The 26,891-nt window shown below is 37.6% G+C and overlaps 1 protein-coding gene across 2 annotated transcripts in view; it reads right to left on the reverse strand.

Moving 5' to 3' along the window:
- swm (Zinc finger protein swm) overlaps positions 1 to 26,891 on the reverse strand; it is a 503,429-nt gene that overhangs the window by 309,862 nt on the left and 166,676 nt on the right. The window contains exon 7 of one of the 2 annotated variants that reach the window (XM_067135327.2): positions 1,559 to 1,774. The exons of the other annotated variant lie outside the window; for it this stretch is intronic. Within the exon in view, the coding sequence (XP_066991428.2) occupies positions 1,559 to 1,774 (216 nt within the window). The remainder of the gene's footprint in view (positions 1 to 1,558; positions 1,775 to 26,891) is intronic. 2 annotated transcript variants of the gene reach the window in all.

Below are 26,891 nucleotides of genomic sequence, written 5' to 3' on the forward strand. Positions count from 1 at the left end.
CACTATTTTATTTACAAATTATACACACATATATCAATAAATCTCCATTTTGAACAAAACACTTCTATGAAGAAGAAGAATAATAAGAAGAATGCAACATTAGCATGTCAATCAACTATCAACACAACAAAATCACAGCACGAATTCACATACTTGGCTAACGACTTCCATTACAAGTCTCGCTAACAACTCAACTCCAACTTCCCAAAACTGCCTCTTTATATACACTGCCTGGCCAGGCTTCTAGAAAAGTATGACACATGTTTTCATCTAGTTTCTCGAGTCCCCAATAGCCTATGTACAAATAAATGGAATTTTCTATACAACTCTAGTGACAAGATGCCTTGTTCTGGACTATTACCGTGTGTTGCACAAAATATAACTGGATTCCTACATCATATTTACAGGTAATAATACATTATATACTATTAATTACGTGTTCTTACATTAAATAAACTCATACATACAGCAGACATGTCATGACGTAACCTCACGTTTTGTTACGACCATGATTTATACCAAATAAAGTCCGTACATAACTACGTAAATAATAATGATAATGATAATAATAAACAAGCTCGATATTTTCATTATTTACCCATGAGTTAGAGAATTATTTCCAAGTTATACTAGCTCATTACACTTGCATCAAAGCATCCAACTTCCGTGGTATGCTTTACAATCCTATAGGGTTAACTCCATTGCAGAACCTTAAATCAGTTTTAAATTTGTGGTCCAAATACATACCGTGCATAGTGAATCCATGCTCAGACCTTAAATGCACTCTCAACTATTCTGGTGAATGACTGATGTCCGTAAATATAGCATATGAATACTAAAATCAATGTATTTGCAGTGAATTATGCAACGAGTGTCACTAAACCATACCGTATGGATAAAAAGACAGCATGTGACTAGTGCCATACAACCATTCCGTATAGTTCTAAACATAAAAATGTAAAGGGTTCAGTCTAAATAAAAACAGAAATGAACATATGTTACACAACAATCCACAAGACAAAATACTCCAAAGAATCTACAGTATATACAATGTCTACAACCCTTGAAAGTCTTAGAGATGAAAGAAAAGAGTAATATATACTTTCATAAACATGTTTGTGTTACAGATTTAACTCTGATAAATAACTCAAAATATGGAAACAATAGTGAGCTTCAACAACTGAACACATAAAATGAACCTCAATCAAAATTTACTGAAGAAATTACTACAGAAGGGGATGAAAGGCGTTCGGGATAATAACAATGTAAGATAAACCAGAGCAACGCTTTACTCAGAGACAAGAGTAACAGAACTTCTTATAAACAGAACATAAAGAAGATAACTGCTTTGTATCAAAAGGAAAAGACACACATGATAATATTCATGAGAGGACTAAATGGAATTAATGAAAGGAAAGTTAATGGAAATCAACTGGGAGAATAAACACTTTTACAGGAGGGGAAATTCTGAGGTGAAGTGGAACAATGATCAAAGTACTAAAAGAGCAAGTGTATTTACAAATAGCAAATGATAGAAATGATGGAAGAAGCTACTTGCCATCAAAGTCTCTGCACCTCCGTTTGGCATGGAAGATACCCGACAGAAGAGTGGGACCCGAAGTAGTCGTATTAGTTCCATTCTTTCCGCCAGCACTTACGACACTCTGGATGCTCTGAGAGGTAGTAGTAAGCCGCATGTCCACGTCCCCATGATTGCTGTCCTGAGTAGGAGTTGCAGCTCCCGACAAAGGCTCCTTCTTTTCTCTTAAGCGATCTGAACAACAGCAAATAGCATAGCTGCTCTTAGAACTGCATACTAAGGACACTTCATGAGAAGCATGAACAACAGAATTTAAAATGACAAACCTTTTAGAGATCCTTAGATCCTTTCCCAATTAAACATGACTCATCGCTAGTGAGAATATGACAAAAGTGCTTCCTTCTACCCAACAACAAAACTATCACACACAGCCACAATGACCACAATACCGAAGCATATTCAACAACTTACTTATGAAAATACTAACCATTTATCAAAAAAAGGTTTGTTCATGATGAATCCAAAAACGACTGGAAATTTTGTAGGTTCAGGTAAGTAAGTTGTATCTATCACTAGTACTGTATGCCATCAAGACTAAACAGCAGCTGTTTCAAAAACTTTGACAATTAGTTGACTTTCAAGACCAAAAGTTCAATACCAACAACAGGCAATTTGTTCTCACAGGGGAGTTATTGGTGACAAATGATGTTTTTAAAATAAACTATAGGCTGACCTGTACATCAACTTCACTAGTCTTTCATGATGCTATCAACAGGAACTTGGAATAGTAACTCAAGAGTATTATAACTGAACCACAACAGGCATCAATAGACATTACAACCGAGATCAAAATAAGAATCTACCCCAAAACAACTCAAAAATGTGGAAAATCACTAAATTATGATGAATTCAATGAGAATACAAAATGGAAGTACTCCTGTGTTAATCAACAGAACAAATGTTCAATGATGATGATGGTGGTGGTGAGTCTTAAGGGAGCAAAAACTTCATGATTAACAAACACAAGATTTCAATAATACACTTGACTTTTACAATATAAGTAATGTAAAAGGACTTCTACAATGAATATGATGAGACTACAAAATAAATTGAGCAACTTCCAAGTGAGGTGTCATATCCATCCTTAACCCTTTACAGCATGAAATATTTTTTATTTGCATTTGGTGACAAAAAATTCAAGCTTTCAACTTCAACTAGCATTCAGTGTCTTAAATTTATCAACAATTCTTAACTGGGGCTAATATCTTTACACTCATATGTGATGTGGTTTGGATAATGGAGGATATACCTATACTATTTTTTGAGATTTTACGCTAAGCTTTTAACATTCAAAGACCGATCATTACTGTCTACCGGCCATGGGTATGTATTGGAACATACAAGTATTCTTGCATGATCATAGGTTGGCAGTGTCTTTGAAGTAGAGCCAGAGGTACTCCTGAAGCCTGTGGTAATGTGATGAGGGCGCGTGGAAAATAAAAGGCAGTTGGTGCGCGTGGATTTCGACGGGGTAGAAAGAGTATCATTGGTTGTAGGGCTGTTTTGTCTTCTGATATGTAAAAAAAAGACTTTGCTGGCATAAGTTTTTGATTGAGTTTACAGCTGATGTTGCACCATAAAAAAAATTCAGTTTTAGAGAATTTCTCTGAAAACCACATTGCCCCCCTTTCAATATATAACCTTCCTATATATGTTGAGTGAAAAGGGACCTAAAGTCAGATTACTTATTTCTGAGACTTTTGTGGTTGTAAAACTGGCATTACGTACTAAATATTTTGAAAACAAGTTCATGCTTCCAGGTGAAATACTTCAGAATATATTAATTGTTCACTATTGTTATTAAGAAAACTGTACTTAGAGAAAATCTTAATTGCAGCTTTCACTAATTTTCTTACCAACTGTATAAAGTTTTCATGACATTGAGTGGCGAAGACTCAACCTACTGTCTACTGTGTAAATTAGTTTGTAGTAGGTAGTGCAAGAAGTTAAAACATAGAAATGCCATTTTTACTGGCGACTTTGGGACCTTTTCTGCACAACAGGTCACATATGTAGATGTGTATTACTTTAATGCATTAGAGATTAAAATTCATATGCTCATAAGATCATATGTTCAGTAACTAATTCCTTTCAGATGGTTTCAGAAACATACACGAATACTGGGTTAGGTGCCAAGAGATGAAATATCAGCTCCTAAGAAGGAACTTCCACAATGCTGCACAAAAAAGTTTATGCAGGCCTGAAATTTGTCTGGTTTAATCCATTTTGTAGAAGGATGTTATAAGTAGTCTGGATTTTCGAGCAAATCTCATATCCTTTTCCACATTTCTAAAGGTAAGCAGGAAGGATATAGTACGTAAGACACACCTTGACAAGCACTTTTAAGTTAACAGTGCTTACAGCAACCGAGTGGAGTGGCCACACATGTTAACTGCTATGGCTATGGAGCTAAGCTCTGCATTTGGGAGGCAAGTGGGTTTGAGAATAGCAGCTGAGGCTTTCACGGCCGGTGTTATGAACAATGTCTATATTTTCCGGGCTTGCAGGCTGTGGTCTAGGAGCATATGATGGTCCCGATGTTTCACCGAAAACTGCGTTTGTTATCTTCAAGGGCTCCGAATGACTTTGATGGCTATGAAACTCTCAGTGGAATGGAGTGGTGCTGCAATTTTACCTTATATAGTGCAGATTGGGGCCAAAGAACAGCCAATCAGTGACTGACCCCCCCCAATGGCAGACCAAAAGGCGAGTACCACAACGTAGCCTCCACTATCATTCGTCAAAGAACAGCCAATCAGTGACCGCCCCCCCACCAAGGCAGACCATAGCCTGCACTATATATAGAGGTGGAATTGCGATACCACTCCATTTCACTGATAGCTTCGTAGCTATCAAAGTAATTTGGAACCCTTGAATTTAGTACAATTTACAAACGTCATTGTGTAGATCCATATTGATAGAGTTGATACACATGTGTATTGGTGTGTATTGACTGGGTGGACCAAAACCTTTGTTTCTTAGTTTTAACCCTTGAATTTGCCAAACGCAGTTTTCTGTGAAATATCGGGATCAGAACATGCTCTACACAAGCCCGGAAAATACAGACATTGCCCTGAGAATGGTTTTCTGTGGTTTCTAATTTTCAATTATAGCCAAATGCCAGGACAGTTCTTATTCATAGGCCACAGCCAATTCCTTCAGCCTCCTTACCTAATTTCATTCACCTTCATTAGCACTTCAACTGGGGTTGGTGACTGGAAGGGCATTTGGACATAAAAACATAACGTGATTTTGTTCTCACCTAATCCCCTATGCTTTATTAGGAAGCAGGACCAAGGGAAGATATACAGCGCTTATAACAATGTACAAAATTTGTTACAGCAGTGTCCAGACACATGTAGGGAGGACAGTAGTTATGGAATGAAACTGGATTACAACACAGATATTCATAATGATTATGGACAAAATTGAGGAGACAAATGTAAAATATGAGAAAAGGCAGCTGAAGGTAACACTGTTAGCAGATGATATTATGGTCTGGGGAGTAAAGAGAGAGGAAGTACAAGGGAAACTCCACATGTTGAGACAGAGTATTGAAAATTGTGGAATGAAAATCAGCATGGAAAAGGCGAAAGACAATGGTGCTGAAGAGAAGAGAAAGGGAAGGGAGTTTTAAGAATAACAGGACAAAAACCTTGAAACTGTGGAGAGCATCAATTGAAGGGAAGCAAACTGATGCAGAATGCACGGCTGGACATAGAGATAGGTAAAGGATTCAACAGGAAAATGCCATCTATCTGAGTATAAGAAACCTGATGTTGAGGAAGGAAGTACCAATGAAGTATAAAGAGGTGATGTATAAGATGTACTACTGCCCAATACTGACACATGCAGCTGAGACTTGGAAACTGACAAAAAGACTGAATAAAATCCAGGCCAGTGAAATGAAAATTTTTAACTGTTAGGAAAGACAAGAAAGGATAAAGTGAGAAATGAGAACATGATTTATGACGGAATGGAGAGGGCAAAAGTCAGATGGTTTGAACATGTCGAGAGGATGGAAGACGGAAGGATGTCAAACAGGATGACGGAGACACATGTAAGAGAAAGGAGGGCAAAAGGGAGACTGGAACACAGTTAAGGAGGAACAATGGTGGTTGGATAGAAGAAGATGGAAAGGTGCCATAATCATCCAAACCCAGCATGAGGGAAATTGATGATGATGATGATGATGATGATGATAATAACCAGTGCTTATAAATGCATATTCAGCAGGAAAACAATATTTAAACCCTATTTTCTGATTCTGAATTAAGGTAGAATTATCGTCATCCATTTCCCACATCCAGCTCCACTGGGTTGGGATGATTATAGCAAATACTTTGCTACACCTATTCCGGACAGGTTGTGGTTTTCAGCGCGAAAGTCGATAGTGCTCCTCCCTATACGGCAAGGTGTGGCCTACTCTACTATAGCACATTGCCACCTCACATACCCTTTGACTGCACTAGTATTATTCTTGGCGCATTGGCATATTGTTTATAATTTATCAGTGTGTGCCACTAAAATAGTCTTACGTTGCAATGCACCTCCCAACTTTTGAAGAGGGCTATCAGTAAAACTCACGCGTGACAAAATATCTAATTATTCTAGTCATACCCTGGCTTTCTAAAATTTTTTTTTGAGAGCCCACACTTTCAATACATTAGGTTTCTTATTGATTTACATAAATATTTTTACATTATTGTTATGTCTTAAGCGGGACATGTTTTGCCTATTTTTTTTAGGCATCTACAAACCACTGTTCCTACTACCTGGATCCTGGGTTTTGTTTGATACTAAAATGTAAAGCTGACATGAATTGTTTTAACTAAAAATATTTTATTGTGTATTATATATTCTGTAGAAGCATCCGGCTGATGTGAATTGTTATGACTAGTGAATTGTGTTTACATGTCCTACATATAAAAACATTTAGCTTGCATACAATTGCTCTGTCTCAAAAAGGTAAGTTTACAATCATTGTACATTTGATAAAAACATGACTAATATGCTTTAAAAACTTGTAATGACATTGGTTGGTTTGGGTTATTTAGTCTCTAATATCCAATGTGCATGCTAAATAACCCACTCTCAGATTTTGCCTCCTAACACCCTACCTCTATCATCTCATCTACACTCCTTCTCACATTCCAGAGTTAAACAAAGTAATCTCCTCTGGTTGTGTAATTATCTCTCCTTCTTTCCCTTTCACCAGCTTTGTGCAGACTTTTTCTTTTCACTTTCTCCACACAAATCCATATCCATATACCATTTTACCTCTATACACAACCTCTTCCAGCTCTTCTGTAAATACTTCCCAGCTTTTCTTCACATATTTTCTTGCACCTTCTTTTCATATCCTAATATTTTCCTCTGATTTCTTCCATTTTACCCCTATTCCACAATTGCCATGCTTTCCCCTTATTTTTCACTGCTTGCTTTACCCCCTTATTGTCTAATGAGTCTCTCTATCTTTCACTGCTTCAACTATTCCACTACAAACACACTCTGCACAGCTTACAAATGCCTTCTTGAACATCACCCATTCCACTTCCACACATTCCACCTCAGTTATGGGTGTATGTTGTTTCAACTAATTTTGGATTGTTTCTCTAATTCCATATCTTTTACTAGGTGAATCAAATATAAACTGGAATCATTTTTCACAATTTTATTGAATCCACCAACAAATACACAACAAGCACCTCATTTTTCTACATAGCCTCCCAAAATTGAGACACATTTTAGCCACCAAATCGACAACTTTTTAATGCCGTCCTCGAAGAAAGACGTGTGTGCAGCCAGTTGCACACGTACTCCTCTACCGCTGCATCATTATGAAATAGCTTTCCTCTCAGTTCTTTCAGTGGTCCAGACAAGTGGTAGTCACAAGGTGGTCCAGAGGTGTCCAATGCATTTCACCAGTTTTTCCTGTGACATAACAGCAGTGTGTGGCCTTGCATTGTCATGCAGAAGAACATCATCTCAGATCAGTTGCCAGCAACGTTTGTTGCAATATGCAGTTTTTGTCTTGCATTCACTGTCCTTTGTTAATGCAAGGAATTCACAAGCAAATTGCCCGTATAGTCCCAAAAAAAAAAAAAACAGTTGAAAGCACCTTTCAAGCAGAAAGACATGTTTTGGCCTTGACTGGGCCAGCTGCACCTCATTTCCGCCACTCCATGCCTGCTTGTTTTGACTCCGGGGTGTAATGATGAATCCAAGTTTCATGAGAAGTCACAATGCGATGCAAAAAATCATATCCTTCCTCCTCATAGCAATTCAGATACCTCTGACAAACATCCTGGCGGAATTATTTTCTTCCTGGGTGATGAAACAGGGAACCCAAAAGGCAGACAATTTCTGAAGGTCAAGTTCATCACAGATGATTACTGGAACGCTTCCAAAGCTTATTCCTACAAGTGAAGCAATTTCAGAAATGTCCAGCACATATGTTGTCTGCAGTGATGCTTGTCCACGGTCGTCTTTGGCAGGGCTTGTTTTCTTCTTCCCATCCTGCCAAAAATTGTTTTGTGCCATTCATACACCTGGGTCTTTGAAAGAGTTGCATCCCCAAACTATGCATGGAGCCTTCTCAAAATTTCCAAAGCTTTGGTGCCTTATTTCACCAGAAACTTGATGATGATGTGCTTCAAAATGGACATGTGTACCTCTTGCTTGCTTATGGCATACTGAAGCGAGCGGTCGCTCTGTGGTGTGTGCATCGCATCAAGACCCCTATTCCGGCCATGCCCACCAACACCCTCTCAAAGCCCTACTCATTTCCATTCGCTACCGGAGCCGCTAATTTTAAATTCCGGTTTATATTTGATGCACCAAGTAGTTTCCACACTTTTTTTTCTTTCTCTTATTTCTTTCATTTGCGCTATTTTTCCCAATTTTATTCTTGCTACCACCACTGTATGGTCTCCATCAACAGCTACTTCTGGCAAAGCAGTTACACCTAACAACTGCCTACAATTTGCTCTGTCCACCAAGAAGTAATCAATTATTGTTTTTGTCCTTCTGTTCCCCATCCATCTTTCTACTTTCCACTATTATTCTTCCGAAACCACATACTGCCCACACTTAACCTATTTCTCACACAAAAATCCACCAACTTCTCTCCCTTTCCATTCCTCTTTTCCATATCCAAAAGGTATAATTACTTGAATACTTCATTCTCATGGTCACAATATACTCTAAATAAACTTTCAAATTATTATTATTATTATTATTATTATTATTATTATTATTATTGTCATTATTATTATTATTATTTAATTTCCAAAGTGCATCGAACCCTATTTTACTGTAAGTTATGTTAGGATTGTAGTTATACAATTTCTCTGATAAAATTCAATACATAAACAGTAAAATTGACGTGAACAGAAATGGAAAGATAAAAATATATGTAGCCTAAACAATCCTTAATACTAGAGTACTAATTTTTAAAAGACCAGATCATAATATACACAATACATATGTTAAAGAGATAATAAGCAGACAATATCAAATTATGTGTGTTAAAATACATAATCAATAAATTCTGAAAATTAAAAACAGCAAAATTTTTTTAAAAACATTATAGTGGTTTTTTGAAATAGCAACTGCAAGTTAACAAATGCATCGTAAGTTCAAAACATGCTCTCTCAAACGCAAGACAGTTGAACAGAATGTGTTCTACAGTTGGAATGTCTTCAGTGCAGAAGCACTGTGAGCCGTTTTGTGTTGGAATTTTGAATCGCTTGAAGTAAGCATGACCTGAAAGCACTTGAGTTAAATAAAAGTTGCACATTATACATTTACATCGTAGCCTACTATATACATTTGAAAAAAACAAGTCTTTGGTTACTAAGCCATTTTTGCTTCCCAACCACAGTTCATTTCAACAAGAGAGCATTTCATCTGTTATGGTTCTTTTGACAAAAGAAATTGGGCATTTAGTATAACTCTCTGACAAGTTAGAATTACAAGCTTCTTAGGCCAATTGGTCAGCTCTTTTGTTCCCTTTTATGGCAGAATGACCTCGAACCCAACCAAAACATATATGGTTATTTACTTTGAAATATTCTCTCTCACATGTATTGCCAAATTGTGTAAATTATATTTATCTTTTATGGAGTTCAGGGCTGCTTGTGAGTCACTGAGTATCATCGCACACGTATTTTTCTTTATGCACCAATCGACTGTTTTCAATATTGCAAGCAGCTCGGCTAGAAACACAGAACAATATTCCTTTAGTTTTATTTTCTCAGAAGAACTTCGTCTTCACCCCCATATACCACGAAGGTGCAGCCCACTAGTGTTTCGCTGCTGGAAATGTGAGAACCATCTGTGTATATTGATGGGCTGTGATCTCTGGTATATGGGTGGTAAAATACAGAGCTCATATAATCTGCTGGATGTCCAGCGGCAGTATGATGTACAGGCAGTACAAGTTCCACTCCTTACAAATCCCGGGGATGTATTCTGTTCTTCTTAAAGTTGACAGAAGTTGACATGCTGAGTCCTGTGAGATGCAGAGGTTCTATACCAGAAATAATAAGGGCAGCGTCAGTTGATATTGTATGGTAAGCGTGAGTGATGCGTAATTTGAGACAATTTCTGTTGCACCCATTTTTTAAATGCAGAACATGTTCGAAAGCAGTGACACAATAAAGTACCATTGGTTCAACAGCTCCATGATATGTAATTTTCAAAATTTCCAAGCTTAGACCCCAGACGGGTCGTACTACATAACTTTCAACTTACTAGGTTGTGTTTTAATTTATATAGTACATATTGAAGAGATGTTAAGTATAGAACAAAAATGGCCAATCGGACACCAGTGAGATCCAAACCCACAATCTCCTGATTTTGTGTCAGTTGCTCTATCCCACTGAGCTATGATGCCCTAGGTCATATTTGTTCTGTTGGAAAGGATCTATGCTACAGATCTAGCACTACACCGTCACACTGTAGAGTATGTGCAAGTCGCCTGTTGTGGGCCACTTCAGTGAATAATTTCATTTTCACAATTGCAGTGTACTCTAAATAAACTTCTTATTAGGAGATGTTCAGCACATATTGGAGAGATGTGAAGTACAGAAAAAAAAAAAGGCCAACCAGACACTAATGCGGAATCCAAACTCACAACCTCCCGATTTTGCGTTGCTTGTTCTATTCAATTATACTATGGTGGCCTACGTCATACTTGGTCTGTTGGAAAGGATCTAAGCTACAGGTGGTTTTTCTATGCAGAGCACTTAGTGCATGTTGCTCAAGCTGGGATTTCATGGAATGTGCGATATCTGGCACCTCTCATTGCGGCATGTGGTGTGTGGCCTATTGTGTGTGCCAATACTAACAGTTGTGAGATTCACAGGAAAAGGAAGGGGCGGGCCAGGAGGGAGAGGCAGGACAATGGGAGAGGGGTGGGGCAAGGCGAGAGGTCGTGAAGGAGAGGGGGGATCATTCATTTAATCTTATCTAATTTTATTCAGGTTAACTTCATGGATACCGCAATAAATTGCAAATTTTATACCAGACACAATTTATCTGTTTTAACCACCTCTCCATGTGAGGTTCTGACAGTGTCCAATATTACAGCATGATTTTAACAAGCACTGTGAGAGCATTTCATTTTATTACATTGATTCATGTTGAAACACCATCTAGCAGTTCTGTGTCAGCTGGTGGTTATTTACAGCGGCGTCCAGTGACTTGCATACAGCTATCAGTACTCAAGTAGATTTGGTGATAGGATCAACATTTACCAGTTCCTGTTTTACAACTGAAATTGTGATGATTAGCGGTGATGGAACTAACAGTTCTAAGAATATTAGTACATGGAAGAGTCTCGATGATGAACATACTCAAGATGCTAAGAATTTAGAGCCTAATTTATTTTCAAATTTACTCATAATTTCATCCCAGTTTTAATGTCAATTGTATATTTGTTCATTTGTTTAGTTATTATTTGTTTTACATTAAGGCTGAAGATGCTGGCCAAAACTAGTCCCTAGTTAATGTAATTCAAATTGCATATTATAATACTGAAAGTGGGACCATTACAACATTAGTAATTATTATTGTGATTACAATTCAATACGGATCAGAACCATGAAGTTTATATCCTATGAATGTTTGTGGTGACAGTGAAATGATGCCTGATAACCCTCCTAGAATTGAATTAAATAAGAGTAGTGAAGTAGCACTAGTCGCAGTGATGTCAAAATAGGGGTTAGAAATGGTATAATGAACTTCTCTCTAATACGAATATGAACGTAATGGACCACATTTCTCACTCAGTAAAGGGTAGGTCACCCCACGTTAGTCCTGCTCTGGAAGTTATTCTCAAACGGGATTTTTAAATTCTCCAGCGAAGGAAAAGGGCCTTCAGTCATTGAGTTCTTAGAAAGAATAGAAGATATAGTAGTGGGGTGTACCTCAATGTCTTTACACCTTTTTGTTCCCATCATTCCTGGAATGTTAGAATTCCAATTATGCAAGTAAAAGATTTGATATTGGACTGATTTTGTTAAAGAAATTAAGATTCAATTTGGATTGTCTGATATTGACTTTATCCTCAAACAAAAAAATACTCAGAAGAACACAAAGTCATGGAGAGCCCATTGATGAATATGCTACAAATATTCTAACCCTGTTCAATCACCTTAATGTTAATGTCCATGAAACCATGATCTTTGACATATTGTATAAAAATCTAGGTCCTCAATATAAATTATTCATAAGGAGATCTAAAGTAAACTGTGTTGATGACATAATTAGTCTGGAAGTATGGGTTGTGGATCTGAGTCAACTCTGTACCTGAACAATTTATATATCAACCTCCTCCTCCTCCATATGCTGATTATTCTTTCCCTGATACTGTTTGTCGTGCTGTACCGAAACCTGTCTCCTTCGCTAGGTCACCTATTCGTCTTCGATATCTTAATAGGCCTATTGACCATTTAGAATCATCTCATCCCTCTGACCATACCACCAATGCCCTTTTGAGTCAGAATGTGTCTCGCTGTAAGGTGTCATATTAGATTACATGTTGGAATTGTGGAAAGGATGGCCATATCTAGGAATTGTATAGCTTATAAATCTCATATTTTGTCCCATATTGGCTAAACACAACTAAGGTTATGTTACAAGATGGCAAAGTTTTTCTTTTTATGCTCTTTTTTTCAGCTGCGTTTGAGGTTTACTCTTTATTTTATTTATTAATCTATCTATGTAGTGTTTTGTGTATCCGTTGCTTATCGCTATTTTGTAAATTAGATTAATTTCTTTTTGGAAATCTTTTTGGACAAGGGGATGTTAAAGGCTCTATTTAACATGCTCAAAAAGGAACTCCTTATGTGCTTCAGGATGGTATGAATCTTTCTGTATGGTATTTATGGTTTGGGTCGGTTTTCTAAAGATTTTTTTGCTACTTGCTTTACATCGCGCCGACACAGATAGGTCTTACGGCGATGATGGGACAGGGAAGGGCTGGGAGTGGGAGGGAAGCGGCCGTGGCCTTAATTAAGGTACAGCCCCAGCATTTGCCTGGTGTGAAAATGGGAAACCACGGAAAACCATTTTCAGGGCTGCCGACAGTGGGGTTCGAACCTACTATCTCCCGAATACTGGATACTGACCGCACTTAAGCGACTGCAGCTATCGAGCTCGGTTTTTCTAAAGATTAAAAAGGGTAGATTTTCTTCTTTTCTTTCAACGGTTAGATCCAGGTAATTCAGTTTTTTTTTATTGTTCTCAGTTTCTAATGTGAATTTTATGAAAGGGTATAAACTATTAATTTGATCTATTAAATTGGTGCTGCTATTGACCTGTTCATCAATAATTGCAAAAATGTCATGAACAAACCTTAGCCAGACGACAATACCTTTTTCTTCATTTAAAATTTTATGTTTTTCTAGATGATCCATGTAGATTTCAGCAAGTATATCTGATGCTGGGGATCCCATTGGGAGACTTCTCTGTTGGTATACTGTATTTTTGAAGGAAAAATAAATATTGTTAAGGGTAAATTCTAGGAGTAGCATAAATTCTTCTATTTCATGGTTACTAAGTTTCTTATGTGTCCTTAAGTTGTTCTTAATCATGTCTAGGGTTTCGTTAGTAGGGATGGTAGAATACATATTAGTAACGTTGAATGAGTTCAAGGTGAAAGATGGTTTTAATTTAGTGTTCTCAATACTTTTACAAAATTCTATTGAATTTCTTACTGTAGTTCTACTTTGGAAAGTACAGTGGTTTTTTTATTTATTTTTTAAGGAAATTATTGATAAATTTAGAGGTTTTATAGGTAGGGTTGTTTTTGAAGTTAATATTTGGTCTTATAGGTGTGTCAGGTTTGTGTATCTTAGGTAAACCTCTTGCTGCAGGTAGTCTTGGATTCATATTAATTAAGCCTGATATTTCGTTTTCATTAAGGATAAAACAAATGTTTTTAACTATTTGTTTCAGATTTCTTTGGACAGTGTTAGTAGAATCTTCTTTGATTTTTGTGAGAATATTTTCTGAAAAAAAAAGTGCTTCAGTTATTCGTTAACTTGTTGGAATTTTTAACCCAACATGAACGAACATTTTATCTTATCATTATCGTAATCGTAAGTGTCTTTGTCAATTTTTGTTAAATCTTTTAGCTGAAGATGTTCCACAATTGGAACAAAACATGTTCTATTTAATATTATACTCAGAGATTAAGCTGGATTATGTTATGTAAATAATGAACTAGCTATAAGAAACTGACAAGCACTGGAAGGGGGGAATCTTCTTGTAACATAACCTTAGTTAGTTAGAAATTGTATGTCGAAATCTTCTGTGAAGTCTAGTCAATGTGGTTTAATAGGTGTCTCACAACATATGTCTGCGGTGTAATACCAATCATGTAAACTGGGCTAAGGTTCTTTGTGGTTCACACACTGATGTATGGGATCCTGCAGTTCTTTTGTCAATCACTCTTTTGCCAACGGGATGGTGTTGAAATATCTTCGCAATAGTGATTATCCCGTAAGTTGTGTCTGCTGACGGTCGTCGTTGATTTCCTGTGGAGCATATCAGAACTTGTGTGAAAATTCACAACCTCTCTCTTGGTATTAGAACTTCAACATTGTTCGAGATCTAGCTGTTACTCTCAACCTAGACACAGATTTCATGTTAGCCACTGGATTATCCATCGATTTTATCACTCGCTCCTTTGCCTTTCGCTTTAGATTTAGTGAAAGTATCCTCTTTGAAAACTCTTTTGGAAACAGGCCCCTATGTGCCGTATCAAACTGTAGCAGTCATAATGTTCAGAGTGACCTGTCAAAGTCAAGCTTCCATACTGAACAACCTCCTAGAAGAATTCCTTGATGTCCTCTCCAAAACTAGGATGTGTTAAAGAATTTTCTTTGAACTGAATTTCATATTGGGATCCATATTGAACTCCATATAAGCTCATGAAAGAATTATCTCATAGAAGTCCACCTTTTCAAAGCAATTTGTGATTTATTAGAAATCAAAACTGATGTTACATAATGAAACAACGGGACCTGTTTTGCCTAAATATATTAGGCATGTTCAGGTGTGTTGCCTTAATACTAAAAGTAAAATGGTTAACAGTCCTTTGGCTATGCTTAAAACACTATATAAAATGGCTTGCGACATTGAAAGAACTATTAAAAAAAAAAAACACAACATTCACATAAAATGAACACTGAGGTGCACTTGACATTTGTGTTGTCTTAAAAACTTCATATGGATAAAATAATGCTTTTGTTGATTGTCTTTGACAGTTAATATTTATTAACACTCAGGTACACTCGTAAATGTATTTCACAAACTTGTAGTTTTGTTGGAATAAAAAATGCTACTGTTGATAATGTTTGTTATTTAGCATTTTGAACTGCAAAATTGTAATGTCATAGTAGCTGGGCAATTAATTACATACGTCGTGAGGATGGAGGAGCCCTATGTGGACAGAGCAGAAGAGGAGACTTCGACAGAAGGTTCTATCTGTGACTAGATATATTTTAAAAAGAAGAGTCCTTTTACGGAGGGAGGATAGTCTGAAATTTAAAAAAAAGAAAGAAAAATACCTTAGTTGAAAGGCTCTAGGCCAAAACTGATGACTTGCACAGGCTCTACAGAGTGATGGCAGTAGTGCCAGACCTGTAGTTTAGATCCCTTCCAAAAGAACAAATATGACCTCCGCCACCAAAGTTCAAATGGACAAAGCAATCGACGCAAAATTGGGAGGTTGTGGGTTCGGATCCCACTGATATCCAGTTGGGCATATTTGTTCTGTACTTAACATCTCTTCAATATGTACTGAATACAACCTAGTAAGTCAAAAGTTTATTTCGAGTACATCTGAATATATGTTAAGTACAGAACAAAACAAGGCCAACCAGACAAGAGTGGGATCAAAATCCACAACCTCCTGATTTTACAACTTGCACAGACTCTACAGTGCATTGGCAGTAGTGCCAGACCAGCAGCTTAGATCCCTTCCAACAGAACAAACCAGAACAGGCCACTGTAGCTCAATTCGATAGAGCAACAGACACAAAATAGGGAGATTGTGGGTTTGGATCCCACAGATGTCCAGTTGGACATTTTTATTCTGTACTTAGCATCTCTTCAATATCTACTATATGTACTGAACACGACCTAATAACATGAAAGTTTATTTTGAGGACAATGCACTCATGAAAACCAGATATTCATTGACTTGGCCCACAATGGGCGACTTACACGCGCTCTACAGTGTGATGGCATGGTATAGCTTAGATCCCTTTCAGCAGAATAAATATGACGTGGGCCACTATAGCTCAGCTCGATGGAGCAACCAACGCAAAACCAGGAGGTTGTGGATTTGGATCCCACTGGTGTCCGGTTGGCCATTTTTGTTCTGTACTTAGCATCTCTTCAATATGTACTATATGTACTGAACACAACCTAATAAGGCGAAAGTTTATTTCGAGTCCAATTACTTCTTACATTCCTTTTCTGTCACACCCCACCACTGCATTAGAGTCCTCATGACAGTCACTTCCACATCCTTTATTTCTCTCTCTCCAGTATTTCCAGGAATTTATCTATATCACCTTCTTTGCATCCAGTCTGGGATGCATACACATCAGTTGAAATCCTCTACTCCATTCTTTATCCTTAACTGCATCTTTATTGTTCTATCACTTATGTAGTTGCCTTTGTATGTGAGATCTTGTTGGTTATTATACCCACTCCATTCTTTGTCTTATGCCCTCCACTCCAGTTGAGAGTGTATCTCTTTCTCAACTTTTTTTCCTTTTCCTCTCCACATACCCTCACTCAATCCCAACATAGTTATATTCTCCTCCTCCTCCATAAAATAGATTACGTCTTCTGACTTTCCAGTCAGTGACAAAAAGTTGATTATTGCCATGTTCAGAACATTCTCCATTGGGTGTCCAATTCTCAAACTTTCCCCAGCATAAGAACCATGTGTCGTTTCCGTAGAATGGCCTAGCCTTTTCCGAGGCTGATTTAAAACTGCCATTTTTATTTTAGGCTGTTATTACAATGGGGTCACCACTCCCAAAGGCACTTTAAAGCTACTGCCAGAGGTGACCAGGCCACTCCGAACATGGAGTACAGACATGCAGCTGCCCTTAACCAGGTTCAGACACTACTCAATGTGTTCTAATATCATTTCCTACACTGAGGGACCAACACCCCACCTCAGGAAACTCATCTGCTCAAAGCTGTCAGCCACCTTAAGGGATAAGAGTTTTTTTTTACCATTGCCCGATATTGAGATACTGGCTATACAGTCTACTCATTACCATAGCAGGGTAACCAGCCACAGATTAAAAAAATAGAAAACTTAGTTTAAAATGTCATTTTATAAGTGCATATATCACTCATAGCTATGCGCTATAGCATAGTGAAATAATGCTGCTTAGTTAAAATTAGGTCAGACATTGGGGATTCCCCCCTGTGATTAAGCAGTCCAATTGGGTACCGGCAGGTTGTAATGTGCTGGGGAAGCCCTGAATTCCCAGCTGTTAGCTCACCCAACTCTACATGTTAGTTGTCCTTCGCAAGGTGGTTCCAGAAGGTAAATGGGATCGGTACTGCAGTTAAGGATTCCGCCCACAAAAACCTCATTTTTACATAAATATGTACACGAGTTGGAAGTAATATTTTTAGCAAGGTCAGCAAAGTCTTATTTCGTTTGGTGTGAGAAAATATTGTCCAAAGATAAAATATGACACTGTGCAGCACATTAAAACAACACAACACAAGGAGAGGGTTACGAAGAAATCTTTTAAGCAACTAATAACAAGCAATGTAGCTGAACAATCAAGTTCGAGAGATATTTTTTCAAAAGACTTGTCTTTAGTTTTGTTGAGTATTTACATTCTGTTTGGAAATTAAATAATAAACTTGATCATATCGGTCCTTAATTGGTCCATATTGACTCGTAATAACAATAACGTACAACGGGTGATTGTTTGATCTGCCCTGTCAATATATTTTAATATTTGAATAATTTATACATACATGTTTTGGGAGCCTTAACTCCCTTCGTCAGCGTATTTACATCAAAATCTACCTCACCTAAGTCTCAAGATATAACATCTTATCACATTAACATTAAGCATTGTCCTTTCTAACCTCAACTCTAGATACTATATGTACACTTTCCATTTATTAAAATTATTATGAAAATGTTCCATGCCTTACGTGCCGGGTTACAACAGGCATTATTATACAAAAATGCAAAGTGTACATATATAGTATCTAGAGTTGAGGTTAGAAAGGACAATGCTTAATGTTAATGTGAAAAGATGTTATATCTTGAGACTTAGGTAAGGTAGATTTTGATGTAAATACGCTGACGAAGGGAGTTAAGGCTCCCGAAACATGTACGTATAAAGTATTCAAATATTAAAATATATTGACAGGGCGGACCAAACAATCACCCGTTGTACGTTATTGTTTATGCCCCCTGATAACTTTTGCAAGCAAACTACGAAATTTGTAGTCGGTGATTTCAACCGTCATAGTACAGTTTGGGGTTATGCACATGATGATGGAAATGGGGATGCTGTATTGCTGTGGGCTGATAATTTCCAACTTAGCCTTATACATGACAGTAAGCTTCCACCAAGTTTCAACAGTGGTCGATGGAAACACGGTTACAATCCAGACCTTACTTTTTCGCCAGTGAACATGTATCTCAGCAGTGTGCGAAATCAGTCTGTTCTCCCCTACCTAAATCTCAACATCGCCCTATTATGTGCCAAATAACCACTGTAACACGACCGATTACAGTACCTTTTCGGAGAAGGTTTAACTTCAAAAAGGCTAACTGGGAAAAATTTAGCAATACACTTGACAGCTTCATACGGGAGATTCTTCCAGAACCAGAATCTTATGACACTTTTGTTGATGCAGTATCAAGAGCCTCATGTTTATCAATACCCAGAGGTTGCAGAACACACTACTACCAAGGTTTAATTGCCGATGCAAAAATCTACCTATGAGAACTACCTTGCCCTCTTCGAAGTGAACTCTTTCAGCAATGAGACAATTTCAGCCGGACATGACTTACTCTCTTCAATCTTAGAAAACAAAAGGAAAACTTGGTTGAAACTGATGGAGGAAACAGATTTCTCAGTTAACAGTCAAAAGGCTTGGAGACTTCTGAAAAAATTGAACAGTGACCCAACCAAATGTTCAGTCCATGCTAATGTTACAGCCAATCATACTGCTTCACAGTTGCTTACTAATGGCAAATCACGATCAACTATTAAGAAATCAGAGTCAAAAATTGTGACCGGGGAATCTGAGGCTACCAGAACTTTAGCCAGATCATTTAATCTCAATGAATTAGAAACTGATATTACAATGTGCAAAAGTGTTAAAGCTGCAGGCGTGGACGATATCTGCACTGAGCAAATAAAGCACTTTGGTTCTGGAACAAAGTTGTGGCTCGTGGAATTATTCAACAAATGCCTAGCATCATCCAACATCCCAAAGATTTGGCGGAAGGCACGGGTGATTGCAATCCTAAAACCAGGCAAAAACCCTGAAGATCCAAAAAGTTATAGACCAATATCTCTTCTATGCCACTTGTATAAAATCATGGAACGAATGATTTTGAATCGCCTTACTGAAGTTATTGACCCACTTCTTATTCCACAGCAGGCAGGATTTAGACCTGGAAGAAATTGCACCTCCCAGATTTTGCAGCTAACTCAGTGCACCGAAGATGGCTTTGAGTTTAAAAAAGTCACAGGCGTCGCAGTTGTTGATCTCACAGCGGCGTATGACACGGTAAACCACAGACTCCTGTTAAAAAAATTTCACAGTCTTACTAAAGATCTTGAGTTAACACGACTGGTAGCTACACTTCTTCATAACCGCCGATTCTTTGTTGAATTTCAGGGTTGGCGAAGTCGTTGGCGAACTCAAAAGAACGGCTTGCCTCAAGGAAGTGTACTGGCGCCTTTGTTATTTAATATATACACAAATGATCAGCCAAAGCCTCAAGACACAAAGAGTTTTATCTATGCTGATGACCTTGCTCTCGCTGTCCAGTCAGATAGTTTTGAAGAGATAGAATGCACCCTGAAAGCTGCCCTAGAAGAACTCGGCAACTACTAGGATCAAAACCAATTTGTGCCAAACCCGAGCAAAACGCAAGTTTGTGCATTCCATCTACGACATCGTCAAGCCAACAGGAAACTCGTTGTGACATGGAATGTAGCTACGCTAGACCACTGCTTCCATCCCAAATACTTGGGCGTCATTCTCGATCGCAGTCTCACCTTCAAGGTGCACTGTATGAATGTAAAACAAAAGGTCTCTTCCAGGAACACACTACTTGGAAAATTTGTTGGATCTACTTGGGGCGCACACCCACAAACTGTTAAAACTACTGCACTAGCCTTATGTTACTCCGCTGGTGAATATGCCTGTCCAGCGTGGTACAAATCTACCCACGCAAAACAGATTGATGTGGCACTCAATGAAAGCTGTAGAATAATTATTGGTGTCCTGAAGCCTCTCGAGAAAATCAATTGCCTTGCCGGTATTGCTCCTTGTGACGTCAGGAGAGAGGTTGCTGCTAACAACGAAAGGCTTAAAACAAATTTAATGCCTTCACATCCACTATTTGGATACCAACCTGCCCAACGAAGATTGAAGTCCAGGAAAGCATTTTTAACATCTTCAGAACATCTGCAAGGATCATCGCACAAAGCCAGGATTACCAAATGGAAACAAAAGACCCCTGGCCTTTTGAAATGGATGGAACGATGGGAAGTGTTGCCTCCCGGTCACACCGAGGACTGGTTGACATGGAGGTCCTTAAACAGACTTAGATCTGGAGTGGGTAGAACCAGAGCGACTCTACAGAAATGGAACTTCCCCATCGATACGGCCTTTTGTGACTGTGGTGAACTTCAGACAACTGAACACCTGCTATGTTGTCCCTTGTGTCCATCAAACTGCACAATGGAAGACTTGGTGCTGGCTAATCCAAATGCACTTGAAGTGGCCAAATTTTGGGCCGAATATGTATGACAAACAGTATATTGTTGTAGACCTTTTACTTGTATATATTTGTGTATATAGTTTGTTTCTTTTAAATGTAGTATTATTCTATTGTACTTCTGATTTGAATAAAGAAAGAAGCATTTTTGTGGTCAGAAGGAGTATGACTGTTAATGTGCAGTAATGCTGCTTCACATAATGTTAAAACAGTTGCAATTCAACTAGAGAGGTGAATGGACACAGAGTGCTGAGCTAGTGGCAAGTATAGGAAATACGTAGGTGAGTGTCTCAACCAAACATGGGACTATCAACAGAGCAATATCATGCATTATAGGCAGGTGGTAATGCAGGATGAAAGTGAAATCAAAACAGACCATTAAAAATAACCATAACATCATGCAGATGATGTTAACATCAGTGGTGGTGATGGTGTTACTGGTGATTGGTGGTATTGAATTAAACCCGGGTCCTGGACTGTCTTGGGAAAATATGGAGAAGCTTAAGGAGGCCATGAAAGAAGTATGCCAAGTAGATAAGACACAGGAAATGTTTATGGAGCAAAGTATGGAATCAAAGGATTTGAGGATGTTCTTAGAAGCAGAACTCAGTGACATCAAGAAGAGCCTGCTGCAGGATAAGATTAAGCTGGATAAAATGAATAAAAAAGTCCTAGATCTAGAAGAAAGGATAACGACGATGTAGATAAAAGAACGGATAAGAGAGAAGGCAGATAAGAGGAGAAATATAATAATCTATGCGTTGGTAGAGTCAGATAAAGAGAACCTACATGAAATGTTGGATAAAGAACTATCCTTAATTAGGGGGAAATTGAAAGTTAATGTAATGTGACAGTGAACTGCTTGTGCATTCAGAATAGGGAAAAAATAATGGGAAGGAGACCGATCAAAGTATGCATGGTATCAAGCTTGTAAGCACAAAAAAATTTGAAGAGAGAAAAACTTGAAAGGGTCAAAAATATGGATCAAGAAAGAACTTGATCAACAAGAAATACAAAATATGAGAATGCTTTTGTTTTCATTTAGTAAAAGCGCACCATTCAGGACTATGGTTCATTCCATGTTAAGAAAACAATATTGCTCTTATGACAGCAGGGTTGCCATATCGAACGGCTCTGCTCAACATCATTACAGGTAAACAGCGGCACACAAATTTGTGAAATTCTGTATTTAGCTTCAAGATAAAAAGCAGAAGAAATTAAGCTGCAAATTATTTTTATGAACTTAAGGGAACAAGGGTTTTCATGGGATATTTTTTGTTTGTACAGAATCAGAGGTTAACTACGCCAGATAAAAAAACTCAACATTGGAGTGTAAGGCAAATTGGGGGAGAAAATAGAAAAATAATATTTTTCATGGCCTGAGGGCTGAGGGATGCATTTAATAAATTTCCCTAGGCAACGCGGAGTACTAATATGCTGCCGTATCGCTCACAAAACAAAAGTAAAAATTAAATGTGGTCGTGAAAAAAGTCGGAAAATTAAAATGCACTTAAGAAAGAGTTAAATAACAAAACCAAGCACAAATAAAACACACAATATTTTATCAGTTCTAGATATTCCATGACGTATCGCTGCACACCACAACACCAAGATCTTCAGTAACAACTTCTGTACAGTACGAAAATGATAGAACACACGAATACCATGTGATACACAACGAACTCTAACTCAATACAAGACAAGTACGCACTGATTTAAAGCCTAAAAACAGACACGCAACAAATAAATAGTGCACATTACTTCATTACAGAAGTGAGGTGCCGGGGATTCACAGAGTGAGGGACTACACGAGCCTTGTACCAGAGCAACACAGAAGGAGGAAAATGAAAGAAGGCAACGAAGCGATGGCTGTTCTTGGCTTTGTGCTTCCTCCCTACAAATATATTTATGAAAAATAAAATGTAATGTAGTTATTTTAATAATGCACGGCCAAAAATGCTTCATCCTTTTTATCTATCTTTCATAATACATTACAAAGTACAGTATAATATCCCTTAATCACGAGGAATTATGGATGTCTCAGAGGGGGTGTGTTCACTCCTTGTACGTCCATAAGAACAATACTGTTTTCTTAACGTGGAACGAGCTATAAAAGCATATATCCATGGAAACAGACTTGTGGTAGCAAGTGATTCCTGGAGTAGGCAATGGACTGTGAACCAGCTACCTTGTTTCTAATTTAGGTTTAGGAAATACTTTAGGTAATAGTGTTATCTTTAAAAATATTTGTGTATATCTGTAGGTTCGTTGGTATAATACTTACAAAGGCAGATTATCATAAGGAATAGTACCGTAACTTCCGCCGAAATTTCTCCGGTATTTCGTATAGATATCCGTCCAAACTATCGCGAAGGTAATAATTAAATAATTAAAAAACACGATACGCCTGTAAACTTCCATTTAAAAAGTAGTTAAAGAGATTGCACGGTAATAGTTAACAGTCGTATTGTTATTGATTGTTGCCGCTCCTCATATTCAAATATTGCATTGTTGGCTACAGTTGTGGCTACAGTCGTGGGGTCTCCGGCCTCGGGGATTTTAGCAGAAATTTATCTGGATTTTTTAGAGGATTCCGCGATAGATAACGGAAATACGTTCAATAACATACACCATTGGTCTAGGTACGTTGATGATGTATTCGTAGTTCTAGATGAGCGGATAATAGATGCAAAGACCACCTTAAGTAAACTCAATGACATAGATCCGCACATCAAGTTTACCTTGGAATCTGAAAAGAAGGGATCAATTAACTTTTTAGATGTAACTATTAAGAGACAGCCACCTACTTTTTCCTTTAACATCTACAGGAAACCAACACAAACTAGCGTCACTATAAGACAAGATTCAACACACCCACAAGCTCACAAAAGAGCTACGTATTTCAGCCTCGTAGACCGGGCTTTTAGAATCCCTATGACTAAAGCTAATTTAAACAAGGAGCTGAATACTATCCGCAATATATCCTATGCCAATGGCTACAATGCCTCTTTCATCGAAAGTATAATCAATAAGATTAAACATCGTCCGCAAACCACGCTTACCAAAGATAAACAAAGTCATAATTCCTATTCAACTTTTACATTTAATAACAGCATTCACAGAGTCACTAATATATTCAAAAAGAATATTGTAAAGATATATTATCGCACAGATAACAAAAGTACCGAAGTTTTACACAATGCAGCTACTGTAAATAAATCTAACCCTTATCTCAGGTCAGGTGTTTATAGGTTCCAATGCAATGACTGTGGCAGCGCCTACCTAGGGCAAACTGGTCGCAACTTTAAGATAAGGTATGCCGAACACGTTAATGCAGTAAAATATAATAGATTCTCTGCTGTAGGACAACATATCCATGAGCTAAGACATAATTTTACAAACTTGAAACAAGACATTAAAATATTAGAGATTTTGAGCAAGGGACCATTGCTGGACGCTACTGAGTTATGTTACATTCATATAGACCAATATTTTAACGCTAACCTCAATCTCAATGATATATCTGTAATTCCAAAAGTTCTCTTCGATTTTCTGATAACATTTTAAAAAAAATGTTCAAATCCCAAACAAGAATTTAATTTTACGTATAATTCGCAATAAGTTTTCCCGATATTCGTTCCGCAGTCCACGCCAACCAGACTCCCTCCACACGCGCGGCCCACATACATCGTCTCAACCCAACCCTACTTCCCCTCTTTAGCTACGTCCGATCATGCAAACCTGCTCAGAGCCTTCATTGTTCATTGAGCGTGGCTAGTAATAGCATCGTCTCACGGCATTTTGAGGCGAGTCCTACATACAATCACTTTATCATTTTGCTGATTAGAGCCACAACACATTTAACACAGGATCGTTAACCGCGTTTTAATATATTTACAGGTTCCGCATTGAACCAGGAAACATTGGTTCCATTAACATCACAAGAAACTACTTTAATGTTTCCACCTCATAGGCCTAAGACATAGAAGATTTTATGCAGAAAATTCCACATGACCAACCTTCACGTTTTTCGAGATGGTTCAGCAGTATACAAGTTGTAGTGAAACGGAACACAACATTTTATCTATCGCTCAACAATTTAAGGATTCCACAACTGCTTGATCATAAGAATATTATTTAACCAATGAACTTTCATCATACGACTGACTAGCAAGTCTTTTACTTGTCATAATCGTTTTTAATGAGTTAAGGTTTTAATTATAGATTTAACTGGATTTCATGCCAAACATTTTAAGACATGTCATGAATTTTAAGGTTGCCTATTTTCCAAAAAAGCTGAAGATGACGCACGTCCGCGTCGAAACTAGTCCTGTGAAAATTTAATATGTTGTAATTGAATAACAGCATTAAAATTGTATTGAATAGGTGGAAGTATCAAGTTTATTTATTGTAATTCTTGGTTCAATACGGAAAAATGAAATTTCTTACTTTAACTAAGTGGTACGTATAAGTTAGGAAATTTGTTTGGAAGGGTAATAGGGAGGTACATTCAGGGAAACCGGATGGCCTAGGGAGCGGTGATAAGGGGAACAGGGAACAGGAAATCAAGTAGGGATGACATAAAATTGTTAGTGTTGAACTGGAGAAGTATTGTAAAGAAAGGAATAGAATTAAGTAATTTAACAGATATATATTTACCAGATATTGTAATAGGAGTTGAATCATGGCTGAGAAATGATATAATAGATGCAGAAATTTTCTCACGGCACTGGAGTGTGTATCACAGAGATAGGATAGGAATGGTGGGAGGGGGAGTGTTCATTCTGGTGAAAGAAGAATTTGTAAGCTACGAAAAAGTTAAAGATGAGACACATGAAATTCTAGGTGTAAGGCTCATTTCTAAAGATAATAGGCAACTTGATATATTTGGAGTGTACAGATCGGGAAAGGGTAGCACTGACGCGGATTCGGAATTATTTGATAGGATAGTCAGCTATGTGGGAAACGACGTGGAAAGAAATGTGATTGTAGCGGGAGATCTGAATTTGCCAGATGTAAATTGGGAAGGAAATGCGAACGAAAGGAAGCATGACCAACAAATGGCAAATAAGTAAATATGGGAAGGACAGCTGATTCAGAAAGTGATGGAACCAACCAGAGGGAAAAATATCCTGGATGTGCTACTAATAAAACCAGATGAGCTCCATAGGGAAACTGAAGTAATAGATGGTATTAGTGATCATGAAGCTGTTTTTGTGGTAGTTAAAAATAAATGTGATAGAAAGGAAGGTCTTAAAAGTAGGACTATTAGGCAGTACCATATGGCTGATAAAGCAGGCATGAGGCAGTTTCTAAAAAGTAACTATGATAGGTAGAAAACAGTAAATAAAAATGTAAACAGACTCTGGGGTGGGTTTAAAGAAATTGTTGAGGAATGCGAAAACAGGTTTGTACCTTTAAGGGTGGTAAGGAATGGTAAAGACCCACCTTATTATAATAGAGAAATAAAGAGACTAAGAAGGAGGTGCAGACTGGAAAGAAATAGAGTTAGAAATGGCTGTGGAAGCAAGGAGAAATTGAAGGAACTTATTAGAAAATTGAATCTAGCAAAGAAGGCAGCTAAGGATAACATGATGGCAAGCATAATTGGCAGTCATGCAAATTTTAGTGAAAAATGGAAGGGTATGTATAGGTATTTTAAGGCAGAAACAGGTTCCAAGAAGGACATTTCAGGAATAATTAATGAACAAGGGGAGTGTGTATGTGAGGATCTTCAAAAGGCAGAAGTATTCAGTCAGC

This window comes from Anabrus simplex, chromosome 1, assembly GCF_040414725.1.
Source record: "Anabrus simplex isolate iqAnaSimp1 chromosome 1, ASM4041472v1, whole genome shotgun sequence".
Taxonomy (NCBI): Eukaryota; Metazoa; Arthropoda; class Insecta; order Orthoptera; family Tettigoniidae; genus Anabrus; species Anabrus simplex.